This window comes from Vombatus ursinus, unplaced genomic scaffold (assembly GCF_900497805.2).
Source record: "Vombatus ursinus unplaced genomic scaffold, bare-nosed wombat genome assembly UNPS02014830.1, whole genome shotgun sequence".
NCBI classification, from domain to species: domain Eukaryota; kingdom Metazoa; phylum Chordata; class Mammalia; order Diprotodontia; family Vombatidae; genus Vombatus; species Vombatus ursinus.
The window spans coordinates 38379636-38398163 of NW_020954608.1; the positions used below are offsets into that span (position 1 = coordinate 38379636).

General features: G+C 36.6%; 1 protein-coding gene across 2 annotated transcripts in view; it reads left to right on the forward strand.

Annotated features, from left to right (window-relative positions):
* Positions 1–15865, forward strand: part of TM7SF3 (transmembrane 7 superfamily member 3) — a 39533-nt gene extending 23668 nt beyond the window's left edge. For both annotated transcript variants that reach the window (XM_027838847.1, XM_027838848.1), the window contains exons 6-12: positions 334–511; positions 4823–4909; positions 6376–6456; positions 7588–7740; positions 10198–10295; positions 11426–11588; positions 13591–15865. In XM_027838847.1, coding sequence (XP_027694648.1) covers positions 334–511; positions 4823–4909; positions 6376–6456; positions 7588–7740; positions 10198–10295; positions 11426–11588; positions 13591–13853 — 1023 coding nt within the window. In that variant the 3' untranslated portion in view covers positions 13854–15865. The remainder of the gene's footprint in view (positions 1–333; positions 512–4822; positions 4910–6375; positions 6457–7587; positions 7741–10197; positions 10296–11425; positions 11589–13590) is intronic.
* Positions 15866–18528: the final 2663 nt, after the last annotated feature.

Sequence of the window (18528 nt, forward strand, 5' to 3'; positions counted from 1 at the left end):
AGGTGAGCTAGAAGACAATTCAGTTTGTCTTCAAATGTCATTCGTGGATTTTGTTTCATTTCCACAGCCTAGGTTATGAAAGTTTAAAAACTGTGGAAGGGCTTCTGAAGATGCCATGTTAAGTCTTCTTCCTAATGGGGGGTGCAAAAGCTCTACCCTCCAAAGTGTTTGGTGTCTGCTGTGTAGAAAAAGATTTCAATGAATTGTCATTTAAATATAACAGATTGTCATTTAAATATTATTACTACGGGCATGTTGAGCTTGTGATATGTTGAGTAGAGTTTCTGTTTAGTTTTGGGCACAAAGTAATTAAGTTGTCATTTTTTGTTTCAGGTTGCTACCCTAAAATCTGGTGATAAGACCATTGCTTACTTCTCATCTGTCCCAGGACAGGGTGTAATTTATAATGTTATTGTACGGGACCCCATTTTAAATACATCAACTGCTTACGTTCCTGCTCACACATATGCCTGTCGCTTCAATACAACCCTCGATAATTGTTCTTCTCTTGGTGAGTGCATTAATCTGTTCATCTGAAAAAGAAAGAACCCTTTGCCTCCAAAGACTGGTCTAGGCAAATAAGGAATTTCAATATGGTTATCAGTGTTCCTGCTGTCATTTTATATTTTTAGCCCCAATGAGCTAAAATTTGTGATCTTTTTCATTTTTGTTGTCTGTGTTGTTCCCCAGCAGATGTTTCTTTACCCATTACCATACTCTAAATCAGGAATGGGGAATCGGTAGCCTCGAGGTCACTTGTGACCTTCTCAGTCCGTGGGTACGGCCTTTTGACTGAGTCCAAGTTTTACAGAACAAATCCTTTTATTAAGGGAATTCGTTCTGTGAAGTTTGGATTCAGTCAAAGGGCCGCACTCAAGTATCTAGAAGGTCACCTGTGGCCTCCAGGTTGCAGGTTCTCTACCCCTGCTCTAAATCTTTAACACTTTCCTTTGGGTCCAGTAAGACCTGCCTCCTTTCCCCCCCAGAGTATTCTACCTTGGCTATATATCATTTCTCTTCCATATTTTTTGCTAGCATCCTGAGATGCTCTAGAGAATACCTGGACCTTAGAGAAAAGAGAAATTTCGCTTTTAAAAAATTTCCACAATTTTATATATCTTTTGTTTTTAAAATTGCCTTCATTTCCAAATTTATCTTTTCTCTTCTTTATTTAAAAAAAATACATGTACATTTATTTGTTAATTTATGTATGTGCACATGGTTCTAAGCTAATTTCAATATTTGGTTTTAGAAGCTATTAGCTAAAAAAACTCAAGGTATGTATCTGCAAATGAGAGGTACATGTTTGATTCATCATTTTTAAAAATTAAATTTATATTTTTTCAATGAAAAAAATCCATTTTCTCTTCTTCCCATTGCTCCCCCAAACCCCTGAAAAAGAAAGCAAATAAAACCCTTCTAACAAACATGGGTAGTTAAGCAAGTCAAATTCCTGAATTTTCTATGTCTAAAAAAAAAAATCTTTCATTCTGTACCTTGAGTCTATCACCTCTGTGTCAAGATGTGGATAGCATTTTTCATCCTGAGTTCTCTGGAATCGTGGTTGGTCATCCCCTTTATCGGAGTTCTTAAAGCCTTTCAAAGCTATGTCTTTACAATGTTATTGCTAGGGGGTAAATTGCCTGGTTCTGCTGCTCTCTTTGTTTTATTTCAGTTTGTACAGGCCTTCTCTGATGTCTCTGAAACAATCCCCTTCCTCATTTCTTACAGTACAATAGTATTCCATCACATTGATATACCATAACTTGTTCAACCATTTTCCAGTTAACTCCTTCCCCCTCCCGGACCCATCCCCATTTCCTCTTTTTTTTTTTTTTTTTTACCACAGCAAAGAGTTCCTATAAATGTTTTTCTATCTATGAACCATTTTTCTTTTTCTTTGATTTCTTTAGGGGTATTGATCTATTACTGGTATCACTGGATCAAAAGATAAACAGAATTTTATAAATTTTGGGGTATAGTTCCAAATTGCTTTCCAGAATGGCAGGACCAGTTCCTAGCTTCACCAACATCGTGTCAATGTTCCTGTTTTGCAATAGTCCTTCCCCTCTTTTCCTATTCAGTGAGCTGTCTCCCTCTAACAAAGAATAAGAAAGAGAAAGAGAAATTAAACAAAATTAACCAACACATTGAGTCTGACAGTATATGCAGGAAGAGGGAGATAGATGTCTGATGTTCTTGCTCGGGTTAGGACAGAACTCCTTTCAATTTCACGGTCTTGGGTTTCCCTGATAAAGTTTCTCAATCAACATTTGAAATTTTCTGAGTACTTTATCAATATCAGACCACATTAGTAAATGAGTAGAAAATGTATCTTTGATAAAACAATTGAAATAGACTATGAAAACCAGCAACAGAGGTGAAAGGAGGCATCTCATAGAAGCATGGAACTCGGGGGAATCCTTTCATGTTACCTTGATGTGTGGCCTTGGGAAACCCTCTTAATTCCTTTGAGTTTTTCCTCCTCTGCTAAATAAGGAGGTTGGACTGAATTATCCTTAAAGGGTCTATAGTTTTGAATCATGGGTTAAATAGAAAGTTGCTGTACCCTCAATTTGTGATTTATTGGTAAGTGTGATGGCTCAGCAAGTAACCTCATAGCTCTGTCTTTCCTCACCACTGGTAGGTTGATAACCACCATCATGATCAAACAGGAAAGCTTCTAAACCAGGGATGGGAAACCTGGGGCCTTGAGGCCACATGTGGCCATTTAGGTTCTCAAGTACAGCCGTCTGACTGAATCCAAACTTACAGAACAAGTCCCCTTAATTAAAGGATTTGTTCTATAAAACTTGGACTCAATCAAAAGGCTGCAGTCAAGGACCTAGAAGGCCACACGTTCCTCACCCCTGTTCTAAACAGTCAGGCTGCTAACAATTCCCAACAAAAACAGACCTTTGAGGGACAAAATAGTATTTTGGTTTTGTTTTGTGAAAGTGTGAGGAATTTTAATATGACACTTGAGGAATATAGGTGACCCTGTTTTAAAAATATATCAAAGGATCATTCATTTTTCACTTGACTCTCAAGAGTTACTAGCACATCAGTGGCAAATTGAGGGAGCAGTTCTATCGCTTTTTTATGAATAATACCTATTTTTCCCCAATGTAAAACATTGTTACATGTAAAAATGTAACACGTAAAAACAATTTTTAACATTCATCTTTAAAAATTTTGAGTTCCAGATTCTCTCCCTTCCTCTCTCCCCTCTCCGAGACGATAAACAATTTTATATTGGTTTTATACATGTGCAGCCATGTAAAACATATTTCCATATTATTCATGTTGTGAAAGAAAACGTGGACCAAAAAAATCATGAAAAAAATAAAGAAAGTGAAAAATAGTATGCTTTGATTGAGGAGTTTTATCTCTTGAGAAGCTGTTAGACTGTATATTTGAGAGTAAGAGTCATGGGATCAGGTTTTCATCAACACCAGGAAATGTTTAATTACCATGCTTCATTATTAATTATGTTAAGACATAAAAAAAAAAACTTTCTTTACTGCAAGTTGTGCAATTAGCAAAATGGGTTTTAATTTTTAGAACTGTGACTTCCAGTGTATTAATAGATGCTTTCAGGATTTGTGCTTTGAAGCAATGATTTCATCAAGTCCAAAAATATAATTAAATGCCTATTTTGTGGACCTGTAGAATGGCATGGTTCAGATCAAATAAGATGAACTTTAATAAGGATCCATGTAAAATTCTTTGCTTATGAAGTTAATTTTTTTTAACTCAGGTATGAGATGGTTAGAACGTGGTCTGACAACAGTTCATCTGAGAAATATTTAAAATTATAGTGTACTGTAAGCTCTGTATGACAGTGTGAGATGTGACCAAAAAACCTAATAAAAACTCAGGCTGCGTTTAAAGACATAGCGTTCAGAACATGAAAAATCATCAGAAATTGCATTGTTCTTCAGCCTGGTCAGACTTTTAATCTGTAGTATTGTGTTTAGTTCTGACGATTATAATTTAGAAAGGGTATAGACAAGCTGCAAAGTAGGGTACTTCTGACTTGATGGTACCACATTCTGCCTTGCTGACCAGACGTGTTTCTGGATGGAGATGAGGGGCTGCATCCAGCTGAGCTGAATGCCACAGCATTGTTGTTGAATGTCTTTGCTGTGTTTGGGCAAATAAAACCTCTTTTTATGAACCGTTCACAGACTTTCACAAGCCTCATTTCCTTCCAACATTTAACCTGAACTAACAGAGTGCTGGCATTAGGCTCACTCTCTCAGCTGTCACAAGGATAAGCGGTTTGCTGTGCTTTGACCCAGTGGGCAGAATTAGGAACAGGAGATGAAGAGAGGCTTGAAAAATTTGGTGACAATTAGAGCCACGTACAAGTGGAATGTTCTGCCTTAGGATGTGGTGGAGGTCTTTAGACAAAAGCTGGCTGACCACTTCGGAATGCTGTAGACTGGAGAGGGAATTCCTGTTTATATGGGGATTGGACCTGCCCTCTAAAGTACATTTCAGCTCTGGGCTCTTGTGCTAAAGGTGGATGTAGCAGCTATTTAATATAATCTGTTCATTTTCTTTTCCTGTGACCTTTTGGTCTGTGAACACTAGAAGGACCAGAGTTTAAGAAGACCTCAAAGCATCAAGCTTTGTCAGTTCGTATAAGGCATTTTTAAAAATCCCTATAGTAAAGATAGTAGGATGAGGATTTTTATTGAAAAGCAAAATTTTTGTGTCACTTTATACTCTTGGCCCTTCTAGTTGTTAATTAAACCTGGGTAGCATTTTAGATGACCACCAAATATGACTCTTATTTTATTTTAATTATTTCTAGGAAGGATTTCAACCAAAGTGTTTTTCACCATTTTTGCTATTCTTGGTCTCTTCATTTGTTTCTTTGGACACAGATTCTGGAAAACAGGTATTCTCTACCTTTTTAATATATTTCTGTGCTCTTCTGAATGTTACTAGTGTTCTATGACCTAAACAAATAATATCTCTGTACATTTAACCAAATGTGTGAGGAATTACTCTGCATTTTTCCTTTTCTTGACACTTAGAATTCTACTTTTTCCCCTCAAAAGAGAAGGTTGGTTTAGGCACCACATATTTGTATGGCCTTACAGAGTTCTTTTGGTGAAATTCTGTTATTTTTTAAAATCACTAGATTTTAATGTGAAGTTTTTTGGAGGAATAAATATTGCATTTTATGTTGTGTAGATGAGACACCCATTGCAGTGTCCAAAGAGTGTTTTATTTGTCATGGTCTGTGCCTGTAAAAATGCAGGCCACTAATGGACTTGTGTAGAGCAAGTTAGAACTGTAAAGTCCTCAGTAACAAATGGGATGGTAGGAATAAGCAGTGATCTCATCCTGAATCCTGATGAAGTTGACTGAGACTTACATCCCTAAGGCTATGAAGGCTTTGAAAAAAAAATCACTATTATATTTTCAACCAGAGAATCAGAGTGAGCTGATAGAACTCAACATATTTTCTTAATTGCTGCTTCATTTGTACTCATCATATTCTTGTCACATGAAAGAAGAACAATACGATGAATTTATGATGTGACAAATTGAGACCTTTTCCCATATGCAGACAATTATTGCTAAGCCCTTGGCATCTCCAGACATGATTACTAGATTTTACATTAAAGTTACATAGTTCTGTTGGTTATTCATGTTAAAAGGGGAAATGGTATAGTTAGTAGATCATTCAGATATCACATCTTTGGGTTTGGACTGCGTTAGACCCAAAAGGTGCAGGTTTACTTCCCTTTTTTTAAACATTAATATTTTTATTGATATCTTTTGTTTTATATCATCTCATTGCCAAATGTAGACTGTAAACTCATATTGTACTTTTCCCACTTAAAGAATCATCCCTATAACAAAATATTGGAAAAAAAAATCAGTTAAGCAAAACTAACTAACATATCAACCAATTTACTTCTCTAATTCATTTTGCATAGGTTAATACAATAATTCAGTTTGTAATCCTTGCTAAATTTAGTTTGTCATCTTTGTCAAAGTTGGGAGTGGTCTGTGTGTGGGTGCTGGTAGCAAGCTGGGTACCGGGTTTAGATGATGATAAATCTTCCTCGTTCACAAAAAGGATAATTGAAAGATGATTTGTATATACTGGACTTGTGCCTTGCTGTCATTACTGTGGGCATGTTTCAAGATTAATACTATTGAATGGCTGATAATTCTGCTCAGTTCTGTTATGCCACATAATACTGTCTTGTTCCTTTGTCCTAATGTGTAGGAAACTGGGTGCTCAAGGGCATATTGGTAAATGAGAAGAAAATGTTATCTTAAAAATTCACCAGTGTACTTAAATACCAAGCATTGAACTGTGGTTTCCTCTTTGTGGTTTATTTTTAGAACTCTTCTTCATAGGCTTTATCTTCGTGGGATTCTTTTTTTATATATTGATTACAAGATTAACTCTTCTTCAATATGATGGTAAGTAAAAATAAGCTATTTGCTGAGTCGAGAGGGGAAACATTGAATTAGTTCCCCAGCCTTCTCTTGGCTCCTTGACAACTGAGACTGAATGCTTGGCATCGTGGATGGAGAGCTGCCTTCTGAGTCAGGGAGACCCGGGTTTGAGTCCGGCATTTGACACATACAAGTCACTTAGCTCTTTAAGGTTTTAAATTGCAGGTAGTTGCTGATCTGTGTTGATAGAGGGAGTTCCCTATACCAGTAAAATCACAGGTCCAGACTGCTTATTGCATGTTATAGTATGATAACCACCATCACATTTTAATCCTTCAAGATTAATGCCAGAGATGAGCAGGACAGCTTGGAAAGCTACGGGTTGAACTTAGAAAAGAAAAGCTGTGTAAACTAGAGTTCTGCATTTTCATGTACGCTCTTCTTTTTCTATTGTACTATGTACATGGAAGTGTCTGTTTTATTTGGTGTTTCAATTCAGAAAAAAAATAAAATAGAAAACATCATGACCACTGATAGTGTCGGAGTAATGATTAGAATGTTGATTAGGCCACTGCCTACAAGCTATTATCCACAAGGTTTTTTGAAAAATAATATTTTTTCCCCAATTATATGTAAAGATAATTTATAACATTCTTTTTTTTTTTTTTTTAAGATTTTGAGTTCCAAATTTTCTCCCTCTCTCCCTTATCTCCCTCCTCCCTATGAGATGGTAAGCAATTTGATACAGGTTATACATGTGTTGTCATACAAAACATTCTCATATTGGTCATGTTGTGAATATGTTTGTTTTTAGAGGCGACTTTACCTTGTTTATAATGGAACTGCATTTGTTTGCCTTTGGTTCTAGAGTTTTTCTGGAAGTTAAAAAAAATTAATGTATTTTTATGACTCCAGCCTACTTAGTGCTAAACTTGTTGAGAGATTTTGCAAACCAAGGCTGCTGTCAGGCAGGCTTCTTGGAGAGTTCCTCCATGAACTGGGCTGACATGTTTTTGTGGGCGGTTGAAGAGCCTTGTGATTTTAAATCCTAGTTTGTCACAGATGTTAAGGCTGAGTTTGTTTGCTTCAAGTCATGACTGCAGATGGAGTCTGAAATGTGAGTAAAATGGTTTCCTTTCCCCCCTCTTTGAATAGATCGCCTGATTTTGACTGCAGTTGCTGGAGGCCTTGGTGGAATTCTCTTGGTAATGGTTTGGTGGAGATTTGGGTTGATCCTGATTTGCATGCTCTGTGTTGGGCTAGTCCTGGGATTCCTCATCTCATCAGTGGCTTTCTTTACTCCACTAGGTAGGAGATTCTACAATTGTATGTTTAGGCCCTTTGTTCAAAGAATTAAATTAAAAAAATTCAATTCAATAAAATTGTATTTAAGAATTGGAAAACTATTCTTAACTTGTTGTACAAAAACAGGGGTGGACTTCCATTACATAATTTTTTTTTTTTAAGGGAAAGAATTTATAACCAGTTTCTCAAGTCTCTCTAACCATAGTCTCCAACGCCCCGTCTACCTTTCCTCACCAGTCATGGCATGCATGAACCGATCCAATCAGGCACATCTCTCTGTACTCTGCCTCCTTCCAACATATTGTAGCATGCTCATTCCTGCTTTTGTGCCTGTATTTCTAATGTTCCTCTAGCTTGAAAAGACTTTTCTACATTTGATTCATCTTTTAATCTCCATTCACAGCTTTTCCTGTCTTCTGAACTGCTATGGCATTTGTGATGCTGCCTCGATGCTCCATATTTAATTCTATTATTGCCTTGTTCACTGTTATTTCACGGGCATTAATCCTATTTCTTTAATTGTATATATTTTGTATGTATGTACATCTTTTCTCCCTCAATAGAGTATAAGTTCATATAGAGGGTAGGGATGCTTTTTTTTGTCTTTGTTTCCCCAATTGCCTGGCATACATAGATACATAATGAATGCTTGGTGATAGCTTTATTTTGTTGGGTTTTTAAGAAAAAATTATTTCATTAAATATTTCCCAATTACATGTAAAAAAAAATTTTAACAATCATTTTTAAAAATTTTGAGTTCCAAATTTTCTCTCTCACTCCCGGCCCTCCCCCCTCTTTGAGAAGGCAAGCAATTTGATTTTGATTATACATGTGAGGTCATACAATACATATTTTTATATGAACCATGTTGCAAAAGAAAATGCAAATAAAACATTGAAAATATGAAAAGTAAAAAAAGTATCTTCCATCTGCATTCAGAATTCATTACTTTAAAAAGATTCATCAGTTCTCTCTAGAGATTGATAGGATTTTTTATCATGGATCCTTTGGAATTATCTTGGATCATTGTCTTGATCAGAGTAGCTAAGTCTTTCACGGTTGATTCTCCTTGCAAAATTGCTTTACTGTGTACAATGTTCTCCTGGTTCTGCTTACTTTACTTTGCATCAGTCCATATAAAGTCTTCCCAGGTTTTTCCGAAACTATTCTGCTTGTCATTTCTCATAGCCTAATGGTTATTCCATCACAATCATATGCCAAAACTTGTTCAACCATTCCCATTTGATGGGCGTCCCTACAATTTCCAATTCTTTGCCATAGCAAAAAGAGCTGCCCTAAATATTTTTGTACAAATAGGTCCTTTTCTCTTTTCTTTGACTCTTTGGGATACAGAGATGGCTTTATGTTGTTTAAGCTTATTGCGAGCAAGCATCATGTATTACATTTTGTAGCATTTCTACCAGCTATTCTGAACACACAGAGTAGGAAGTGCTTCCTGGTGGTGTTTAGAAAAACAAACTCAACACTTATGTGGGCAGCCTTTGTGGTTTATGTAAAAAGTTCAGTTCAGCAGACATTAAGTACCTGCTGGGAAGAGAGTACCGTGCTAAGCATTTATAATCTAGTAAGGACAGAACACACACATGCAGGCAACATTTTTATGGATATGTATTACTATGTTGTGAGGTTAGAGGAGTGAGGGGGGGTGGCTGTTATTACCAAGGTGAGGAATTAAAGGATGGCTCCTTGGGAGAAAGACATTTCAGTTGAAATTTAAGGGATGGGTAGTTTCTTATGCACTTAGGACATCTAAAAATATCCTGGAAAGGAATGTTTAATACTGTTGTCCTTTTCCCCTGCCAACACCAAAGGAAATGGCTTGTTGTCTTCTTCTGTGGTCACTTACTGTCTTGCTGCTGTTTCTACTTCCTACAAAAAAAATGCACATTTCTTGTGACATTTAGTAGTTTGGTAAGAAGTGTTTTGAGAATTAGCTTCGTGTTCCATAGAAACATTGACTCATGTATGGGAATTTGGTTTGAACATAGTTTTCACTGTAGGATGTTTTTGATATAAACTTTTATTCTGTTAATGTTGTATGTGAGACCCACTTTAGTGAGAGTTGATAGCTAAATATAATACCATTTACTTAATAGCATCACTTAATGGTGTGTGTGTGTGTGTATGTATATATATATACACATATATATAAATAAAAATAATATATATGTATATACACACATATATACATATACATGTATGTGTATATATGTATAATGTTTGTGTATAATCATGTACATATAGACCTTGTAAGATAAAGAAATAACTTATTGCCTTTTCAACTTTTTATACCTTTCTAAACCCTGTAAATCTGACATCCATAACTTTCAGTTGCAACAATGTGTAAGGAGCTAAAGTATATCTGTTTTCTTTATGTTGAGAAAATTAGATTTCCTCTGGACTATTTGTGACTAATAATTCTTTCTTTTTCGTTTCCAGGAGACTTGAAGGTTTTTCACGATGATGCTGTGTTCTGGGTGGCTTTTTCTTGTATGACCATTTCGATTCCGGTAGTTTTCATAGGTTGCCTAAGAATTGTAAGTATGTCATGATTTTCATTCGTCGTGTGGTTCTAGCCATTGATGTTTTGTATACTGAAATAATAAACGCTTGTTTAAAAAAGTAAGGGGGGACATTTTGGAGATACAAAAGGAATTATTCTAATGAGGAAGAAAAGAAGAAAGAGGTCCCTGAAGGGACTGTTGTGATTAGAGAGACTAAGAGTGGGGAGAGAGTGTGTGTGTGTGTCCGTGTCCGTCCCACATTGGAAGGGCTGCCTTGGGTCATTGTAGGTTTCCCTTCACTAGAAGTCTCTAGATGGGACAGGGCTGGTCCTGGAGTCAGGAAGGCTCATCTTCCTGAGTTCTAATCTGACCTCAGACACTTACTAGCTGTGTGATCCTGGGCAAGTCACTTAACTCTGTTTGCCTTAGTTTCCTCATCTGTAAAATGAGCTGGAGAAGGAAGTGGTGAACCACTTCAGTGTCTTTGCCAGGAAAACCCCCAGTGGAGTCATGAAGAGTCAGACATGATTGAACAACAACAATTTTTGGTGAAGTATAGGTCAGCCTTGATGGCCTCTGAGGACCTTCCAATTCTGTGATATTCTGTGGCTTAGTAAAATTATCAAAAGTTTGGCCTTTTTCAGTTTGACATATTGGAGGAGAATGCATTTGTTGTATGATTGAAATTGCAAATCCTTTTGACCTCTCTCTGTTTCCTCATCTATAAAATGGATAAACACATTGTGACCCACCTCACAGTGTTGTTGTAAGGAGGCAGTCTTGTAAACCTTCAAGTACTATGTAACTTAATAAGCAATTGGTTATAAAGGGTTGAGTCAGCATTGAATTGTCTGGAAATTGCAGTTCTCCATCAAGGTTAATATCATCTTAGAATAAGGTTTATTCAGAATAAATATTTATTGAATGAATTGATGCCTGAATATGTCCAAGCAAGTATGAGGATGCAAGCAATTTGTAAAGTGGATTAAAGATTTTAGCTTTGTCTGTCATGGTGATGATAACCCTTACTGAAATCTCAAGACTTTCCTATAGTGACCCTCTGTGGGTTAGACAGGACTCTTCCTGTAGCTGGCACTTGACTGAGAATCAATGTTCTTTTGGAGACTGGAGTCTGAGACTGTTTTTCACATCATCTCTTGTAGCTGAACATACTGGCTTGTGGGATTACTGGCTCCTACTCTGTGGTCTTGGCCATTGACAGCTATTTTTATACCAGCCTTTCATACATCACTTTGAATGTACTTAAGAGAGCAGTCAACACCGATTTCAACAAAGCTTACACCAACGTGCCTTTTCAGACTAATGGTAAGTATCTAAACCAAGGGACCAGTAGGGTGGCTGGTCGGGAGTGCCGATGCACCTATAATACAGGTTGTCTCAAAAGTCTTAGTGTAGTTTTAAGTTCAAGTATATGTTTCCAGCCAGCTCAAAACTAACTTCAAGAAAGCACTCGATGAGGTGAAACTCCTTCACCTTCAAACACAGCCTGTTTATAGTAACAGTTCACATTAAGGTTTGCAAAACGCTTGACCTTAAAGCTTATTGTTAACAGTAACATTTGGCATTGGGGAGAAGAGTTTAAATTCATGCGGTGGGTTTCAGTTTGAGTAAAATTTCATAGTAGTGGAGGGATTTTTGCACTCCACCCCTACCATTCCCTCCCATCCCCCCATTAAGATCTAATCGAATTTAGGAAGAGGAAGTAAGAGATAAAAGCAGCTCCTTATAGAGCTCTGAGGGTGTATTACGCATAGTACATGCTTAATAGATTTTTGTTAAATTAACCATTAGGAACTAGCTGACTTATTTTTCTGTGGGTTCCCTTTCTTTACTCCTGCTATTCAGTGTTGGACTGTAGGAATAGATAGATGGTATACTGGCTAGTATATATTAGAGGCAGCTAGATAGTGCAGGAGATAGAGAACTGGACCTGGAATTGGGAAGATTCATTCTCATGAGTTCAAATCCTGCCACAGACACTAGCTGTGTGACCCTGGGCAAATCACTTAACCCTGTTTGTCTGAATTTCCTCATCTGTACAAATGAACTAGAGAAGGTAATGGCAAACCACTTCAGTATCTTTGCCAAGAAAACCCCAAAATGGGGTCATGAAGAATTGGACATAACTGAAATGAGTGAACAACAAGAAAATACTGGTTAAAGTTCTGAAGGTGGAATCAGGAAGACCTGCTTTCAAATCCTGCCTCAGTTACTTACTAGTTGTATGACCCCGGGCAAATCAATTAAAATCTGTCTCAGTTTCCTCATCTGTAAAAATGGGAATAATAATAGGACCTACCTCTCGGAGTTGTTGTGAAGTTTAAATGAGATAATATTTGTAAAGTACTTTGCCAACCTGGAAGTGCTATATAAATACTAAGTTATTTTATTTCTTCTGTTTGGCTCCTCTGTGCTACAGGGTATAGGCATAATTAGGATTTATCTGATTTTTTCTAAGGTACCAGCAGTTACTTCTTTGTCTAACCCTCCCTCTTCCCTGGCTTGCCTTTGAAAGGCCCTGAGAACCTGAGAACTGAAATGGGGAGATTTAAAAATGAAAGCAAATTGAACAGAGACTTTAATAAGTGTTCCATATATAGTTTTTGAAGCAATATCCACATTGTAAACCTTTTCTTCCACCCCCATCCTAGCCATACCTCCATGTAATTCATTCATTTCAAATTACAAGAAGTTATAACAAAAAACAAATATTAGTGAATCAATTACATACTGTTTCTTTTTACCTACTCAAAAGATGTGAGAAAGACCTATTGCTGTCAGTGATGGGGACCTATACTCCCATCTACTTGGGTAGCAATAAAAATGGTTGAAAATGGGGTGGACCCTAATGTTTGCCTTCAGTGTGTACAAAATGTCCCCTAAGAACTATGTCCTTGTGACTGACCATTATAGTAGCTATATATCAAAAGATTAATGCATTATGTAATAATAAAAATAATAATAATAATGTTTTTTGGTGAGGCTATTGGGGTTAAGTGACTTGCCCAGAGTCACACAGCTAGTGTTATGTGTCTGAGGTTGGATTTGAAATCAGGTCCTCCTGACTCCAGGGCTGTTGGCTCTATCCACTGTACCACGTAGCTGCCTCGATGATAATAATAATAATAGTTAAGCAAGTATATAGCAAGTATTGTGTGCTATGGGCTTTATAATTATCTCATTTCATCCATTTGAATCTGGGAGAGAAGCGCTGTTATTATCCTCATTTTACAGATGAGAAAACTGAATTTAAATCTGTTGGATTTTGAGATATGAGTTTGAACCCTGTATCTCTCTCTTTTTATAGACTTTGTTATTCTGGCTGTCTGGGGAATGTTGGCAGTAAGTGGAATTACATTACAGATCCGGAGAGAGAGGGGACAACCGTTTTTCCCTCCCCATCCCTATAAAATGTGGAAGCGAGAAAGGGATCGAAGAGTCACCAACATTCTGGATCCCAGCTACCACGTTCGTCCGATACGAGAGAGATTCTATAACAGATTAACACAGTTGAAGCAGTTATTTCAAGGGGAAGAGGCAGCAGGAGAAAGAACGCCTCTGCTACTGTGATGGAGACGACCCGTTATTGCTTCCCTTTTCTCCGAAGGACCAAATCAGCATGAACGTTCCAAGCAATGCTCATCAGCTATGGTGCTATGCCTTGATTGCTTAAGAAATCCACAGAGTGTTTGAAGGTCAGCCAGCATGTGTTGCCTGGGATAGTGTGTTAGGCTGTGTTAGCCTCCATGTGCCTGTTCACAAGGTTTGACATGCCTTCAAGACATTCTCATGATAAAGTGGTGTTCAGAGGCAGTTACATTTTTGTCTACGCGCTGTTGAGGAGAATGTCTGGAGGCGGGAGTGGTGTGGAATGAGTGAGATGGCAGGAAATGTCTGTTGATGGTAAGGAAGCATTTTCCCATTTTAAATTATCTGAAAAGAGCTTTGAGTTTAATGTTCAACTTAATCCATTAAATATAGGTAATAAGAAAGGAAAAGTACATGGGCTGGTGGGTATATGAAATGGAGATGCTAAGGCCCATTGTCATATCATTCTTGAAATCCCTTAATATTTCTCACAACCCCTTAAAATGTTTCTTTTAATTTGTCTAATTATGGTAGTGATTTATGCAAATCTGAGACTTAATCTTTATTTGTGGTTGCTGGAGATCTAGGGACCTGACAGTATACCCAGTGTCAGTACACCTAAAGTGTACTGAGTGTACTTTGAATTTTAGAGAATATACAGAGGGATGAGAAATGAATCATTTAATTATCAGAAGCTGACCAGTAATGAGGAGTGATCTTTGCTATTCTCTCTCATTAGACGTCTGTACTCTTCCTCATTAGACTATGTTATGGAAAAGGCAATCTTTATTTTTTGGCTTGAATTATATCCATCATCTCTGATGTTTCAACTGACTCAAAAGAGATAAAAATGTATAGATAATGAAGCCTGATGACTTAGTTTTAAAAATCCAAATAAATGTCCATCCAGTCTTGCCTTTTTTATGGGCATTTCCAGCATAACACTAAAAACTTGTAACAAATGTTTGTTGAGAATATGTGGGTTGTGTTTTTTCTTTTAGAAAAGAATTTACACTCATTAGCTTTCGTCCCTTTTTTTTTTTTTTTTTAACAAAATCATACAAAGTTAAGTGTTTTTTATATTGTAACTCTTATTAGCTGGTGTTGGCACAAATATAAGAAAACTTGCCTGACAGTCTCTTCCTCAAGGCTCTTGTTACCTGGGTGGTTGAAAGTGAATTTAGTGGAAGGGAGGATAAAATGCAATGAAGATCATTAGCGTTGGGACACAACCAACTTTAAGTTTTATTCGTTTGTCGTCCGAGAGCCATTTTTTTCCCACCACAAGAAGGCATTATGCCCTGGACTGCTAACTCCACAACAGGCCTCTTGTCCCAGTTCTGCCATAATAATGGACAGTATGAATTTCAAATTAGTTGGAATTTCTTGCACAAGATTATATATGGGTTAACCACTGTTGCTTGAAGCAGTGTAGCTTTCAGCAGTTTTCGTAGTATCATCCTTGTGATAGTTGGAATTTCTAGTTTTTGTTTAATTTTTACCTTTAAAAATAGTCTTGGAAAATTAAAAAAAAAAACCATAAATGAGTTTTTTGTACTGATTGTCTCTACTGTCCAACTTCACCTCATTACAATGGCCTTTTGGATTTAAATGAAACTCTTTCAAATATAGAATTCTGAAACCTTTTATGGCCCATGGATAAAATTTACACTTTAAAACCTTTTCCCCCTCCCCTTTTTTTACATTAGGCATGTAGCCTGTGCCTATGGGATGCATTTCCACTTATTATATTTATTTGTAAAGTCAAGGTTTGTTGTTAGCTAGGGATTGTAAGGGTAGGGCACTTAATTAAGGAAGAAAACACATTTTGTTTAACTTTCAAATAGTCATATTTTGTGAGTAATCAAAAGCAGAAATTTGTATGTCTTTTTATAATAAATACATATTTCCAAAAACCCTACTCCAGGCTATTTACCTTATCTGTTTTCATTTTTGGAAGAAAAAAATTAGAATAAAGCATGTTGTTTATTTAACTGTGAAATTTGATATCTGGATTCTTACCCCCTTCATGAAAAGTGTGAATTAGAGAATGTATTTAAATTTTAAGTACATACAGTATTGTACATAGTAACTCAGTATGCTCTAATAGAGGTCTTAGAGTTTCTTCTTCCAATTTTTGCAAATAGCACTTAAGGTTTTTCTAAGCAAATTGGTAAAGACTTTTTTTTTGCCTGTTTTCATCTATAGTGTAAAAACTGGCTTTTGTCTCATCATACATGAATTTAGGTTTTTTGATAAATAGAAAATCTTTGCTACTATTGATTGATGTTGAGGGCAATGAAAGAATATTATAGGCCAAGTGTATTTTTTACAATTTGTCTTCAGGTGGCTTGACAATACTGTCAAATTTGGAATTATTTTAAAATAGGGTCTGTTTGGCTGTCACACACTATTAATGCAATTCAGTTTGGGGACAGCAGGTTAAAATGTACTTTAGTGTGAGGGTGCTAAAAAACAATCAGAACATTTATTAAATACCTACTTTTAGAAGGTTCAGTAGTACTGAAGCTGCTTAACTTGGGAACTATCTTGTTGCACAGTTGGAACATGGTTATGGTTTGGGGCTGAAAAGAGGTCAACTGTGGAATCCAGGTAACCAGAGATAGGGGTTTTTTGTTTCTTTTTAAGCAGGAAGGCTTCTCTGCTTTTTCATACTGTGACTGCTTGTAAGCATGGCTCTGCTTTACTGTTAGTAAATTTGCTTTATTGGTACTTTCAGGGCATCTATGGGAATGGGCAGTCTCTCCCTCCAACATGCCATATTTATGTTTGGAAGATGTAGAGTCCCAGAAACTGCTGGAAAGACTCCAGTGCTCTATTCATCTTTTTTTTTTTTGGTGAGGTAGTTGGGGTTAAGTGACTTTCCCAAGGTCACACAGCTAGTGCGTGTCATGTATCTGAGGACAGATTTGAACTCAGGTCCTCCTGACTCCAGGGCTGGTGCTCTATCCACTGTACCACCTAGCTGCTCCTACTCTATTCATTTTGGAAATGAAATTCCTCTCTTTAGTTTTTAAGTCTATACAACTTTGTCCTAGCTGATCTTTCTAGCCTTTTTTTGGACATCATTTCCCTCCCTGCACTGTGTGATCCAGGCTTCTCTCTGTGCCATTGCTCTGGCCAAATCTTAGGTCTGGAATGCCCTCCCTCCCAGAATCTCTCTCTTCTTTAAGATACAGCTTGGGCACCACTTTCCTACAGGAAGCCTTTCCTGATCTTCCTGGATGCTAGTGCCCTCCTACCCAGCCTACCTTGTATGGTTGGCGTTTATTTCTATCCACTTTGCTACATATGTACTTCTTGTCTTCACCTTGAGAATGTAAACTTACTGCAAATAGGGACTATTTCATTGTACTTGTATCCCTAGCACAATGACTGGCACATAATGGATGCTTAACACTTGTTGGTTGATGACACAGCAATGGATTTAGAATCAGTAGACCAGGGTGTGAGTTATACTTCTGGGATACTTTAACTACTGAGGTGTGTAGATGTCAGCACCTAATCTCAGGATTATCTCCACTTCATAAATCTGTTGTGAGGAATGCTTTTATGAACAGTATGACTATTCACACATATACGTTCTTAATAAAATGCTTGTTGACTGACAAACCTTTGAGAACAAGAAAAATTATGTATTTCTTTTTAAGTTATTGGAAAAATAATACTAATTTTATCAATCATCTTTATTGATAAAATTATACAGTACACATTCCAAATACACATTTCAAGCTTCTGGATTACAAAAATAATGCGTATGTGATGAAAACTTATTACACAAAATGACACTCTGCAAAACCCTAAAATTAAGTCTCAAAAAACACAATATATCTCTGACAGTCAAGAGGAGATAAATTAATTCACAACTTTATTTACAAAAATACCCATCAAGCATTTTTTTTTTTAATAATAGCTGCCTCAAGATTGCCACATACTAAATCTTAACAGTGCAGCTTGTTTTATTTTCTTAAGTTAAATGGGATATAATCAAAATTATCTGGAGAAATCTGCCACCAAGTCAAGTACTGCTTCTTAATCAAAATAAGATAGAGGACAGCTACCAAACAATTTTAAGGAAAAAAGTATTTTTTATTGGAAATCTTCACTAAGGCCTCTGGAATAAAGTTTTGTTTTATTTTAAATAGAAAACACCCAATGTTTGCGAAGGTAAGTTTGAGTAAACAGTTGTTGCTTTTACTCTTAACAATATGTGAGTCTTCGCACACTACCAGATACTGCTGTAAGAGTATTATTTCAACAGAGGATCTAAATGGAATTTGCATTCTGCTCATTTGAGAAAGTTGTTTCCACTATACGTTTTATTTAAATAATGGCCCAAACTTCAGTTACTTCTTTACTTGGTTGTCTGTTTTGAAAATTCACAAGATGGTAGTAAATAACTTGCAGTTTTTATAAAATCCAAGAAAATGAACCATTCCCAAATCCCTGTTTCAGTGTGATGGCCATAAAAAATCTGAAAGTTATTGGGAACATGAGCTCAAGGGCAGATTCAGAGAGACCCACAGTTATAGTTTCTTTGCTCCTGTTGACATCTAATAAGAAAAATAAGCTTTTATAAGGAATAAAGCTTTCTTTTTATAAACCAGGTGAAAGCTGATGTTTACTATTAACAAGG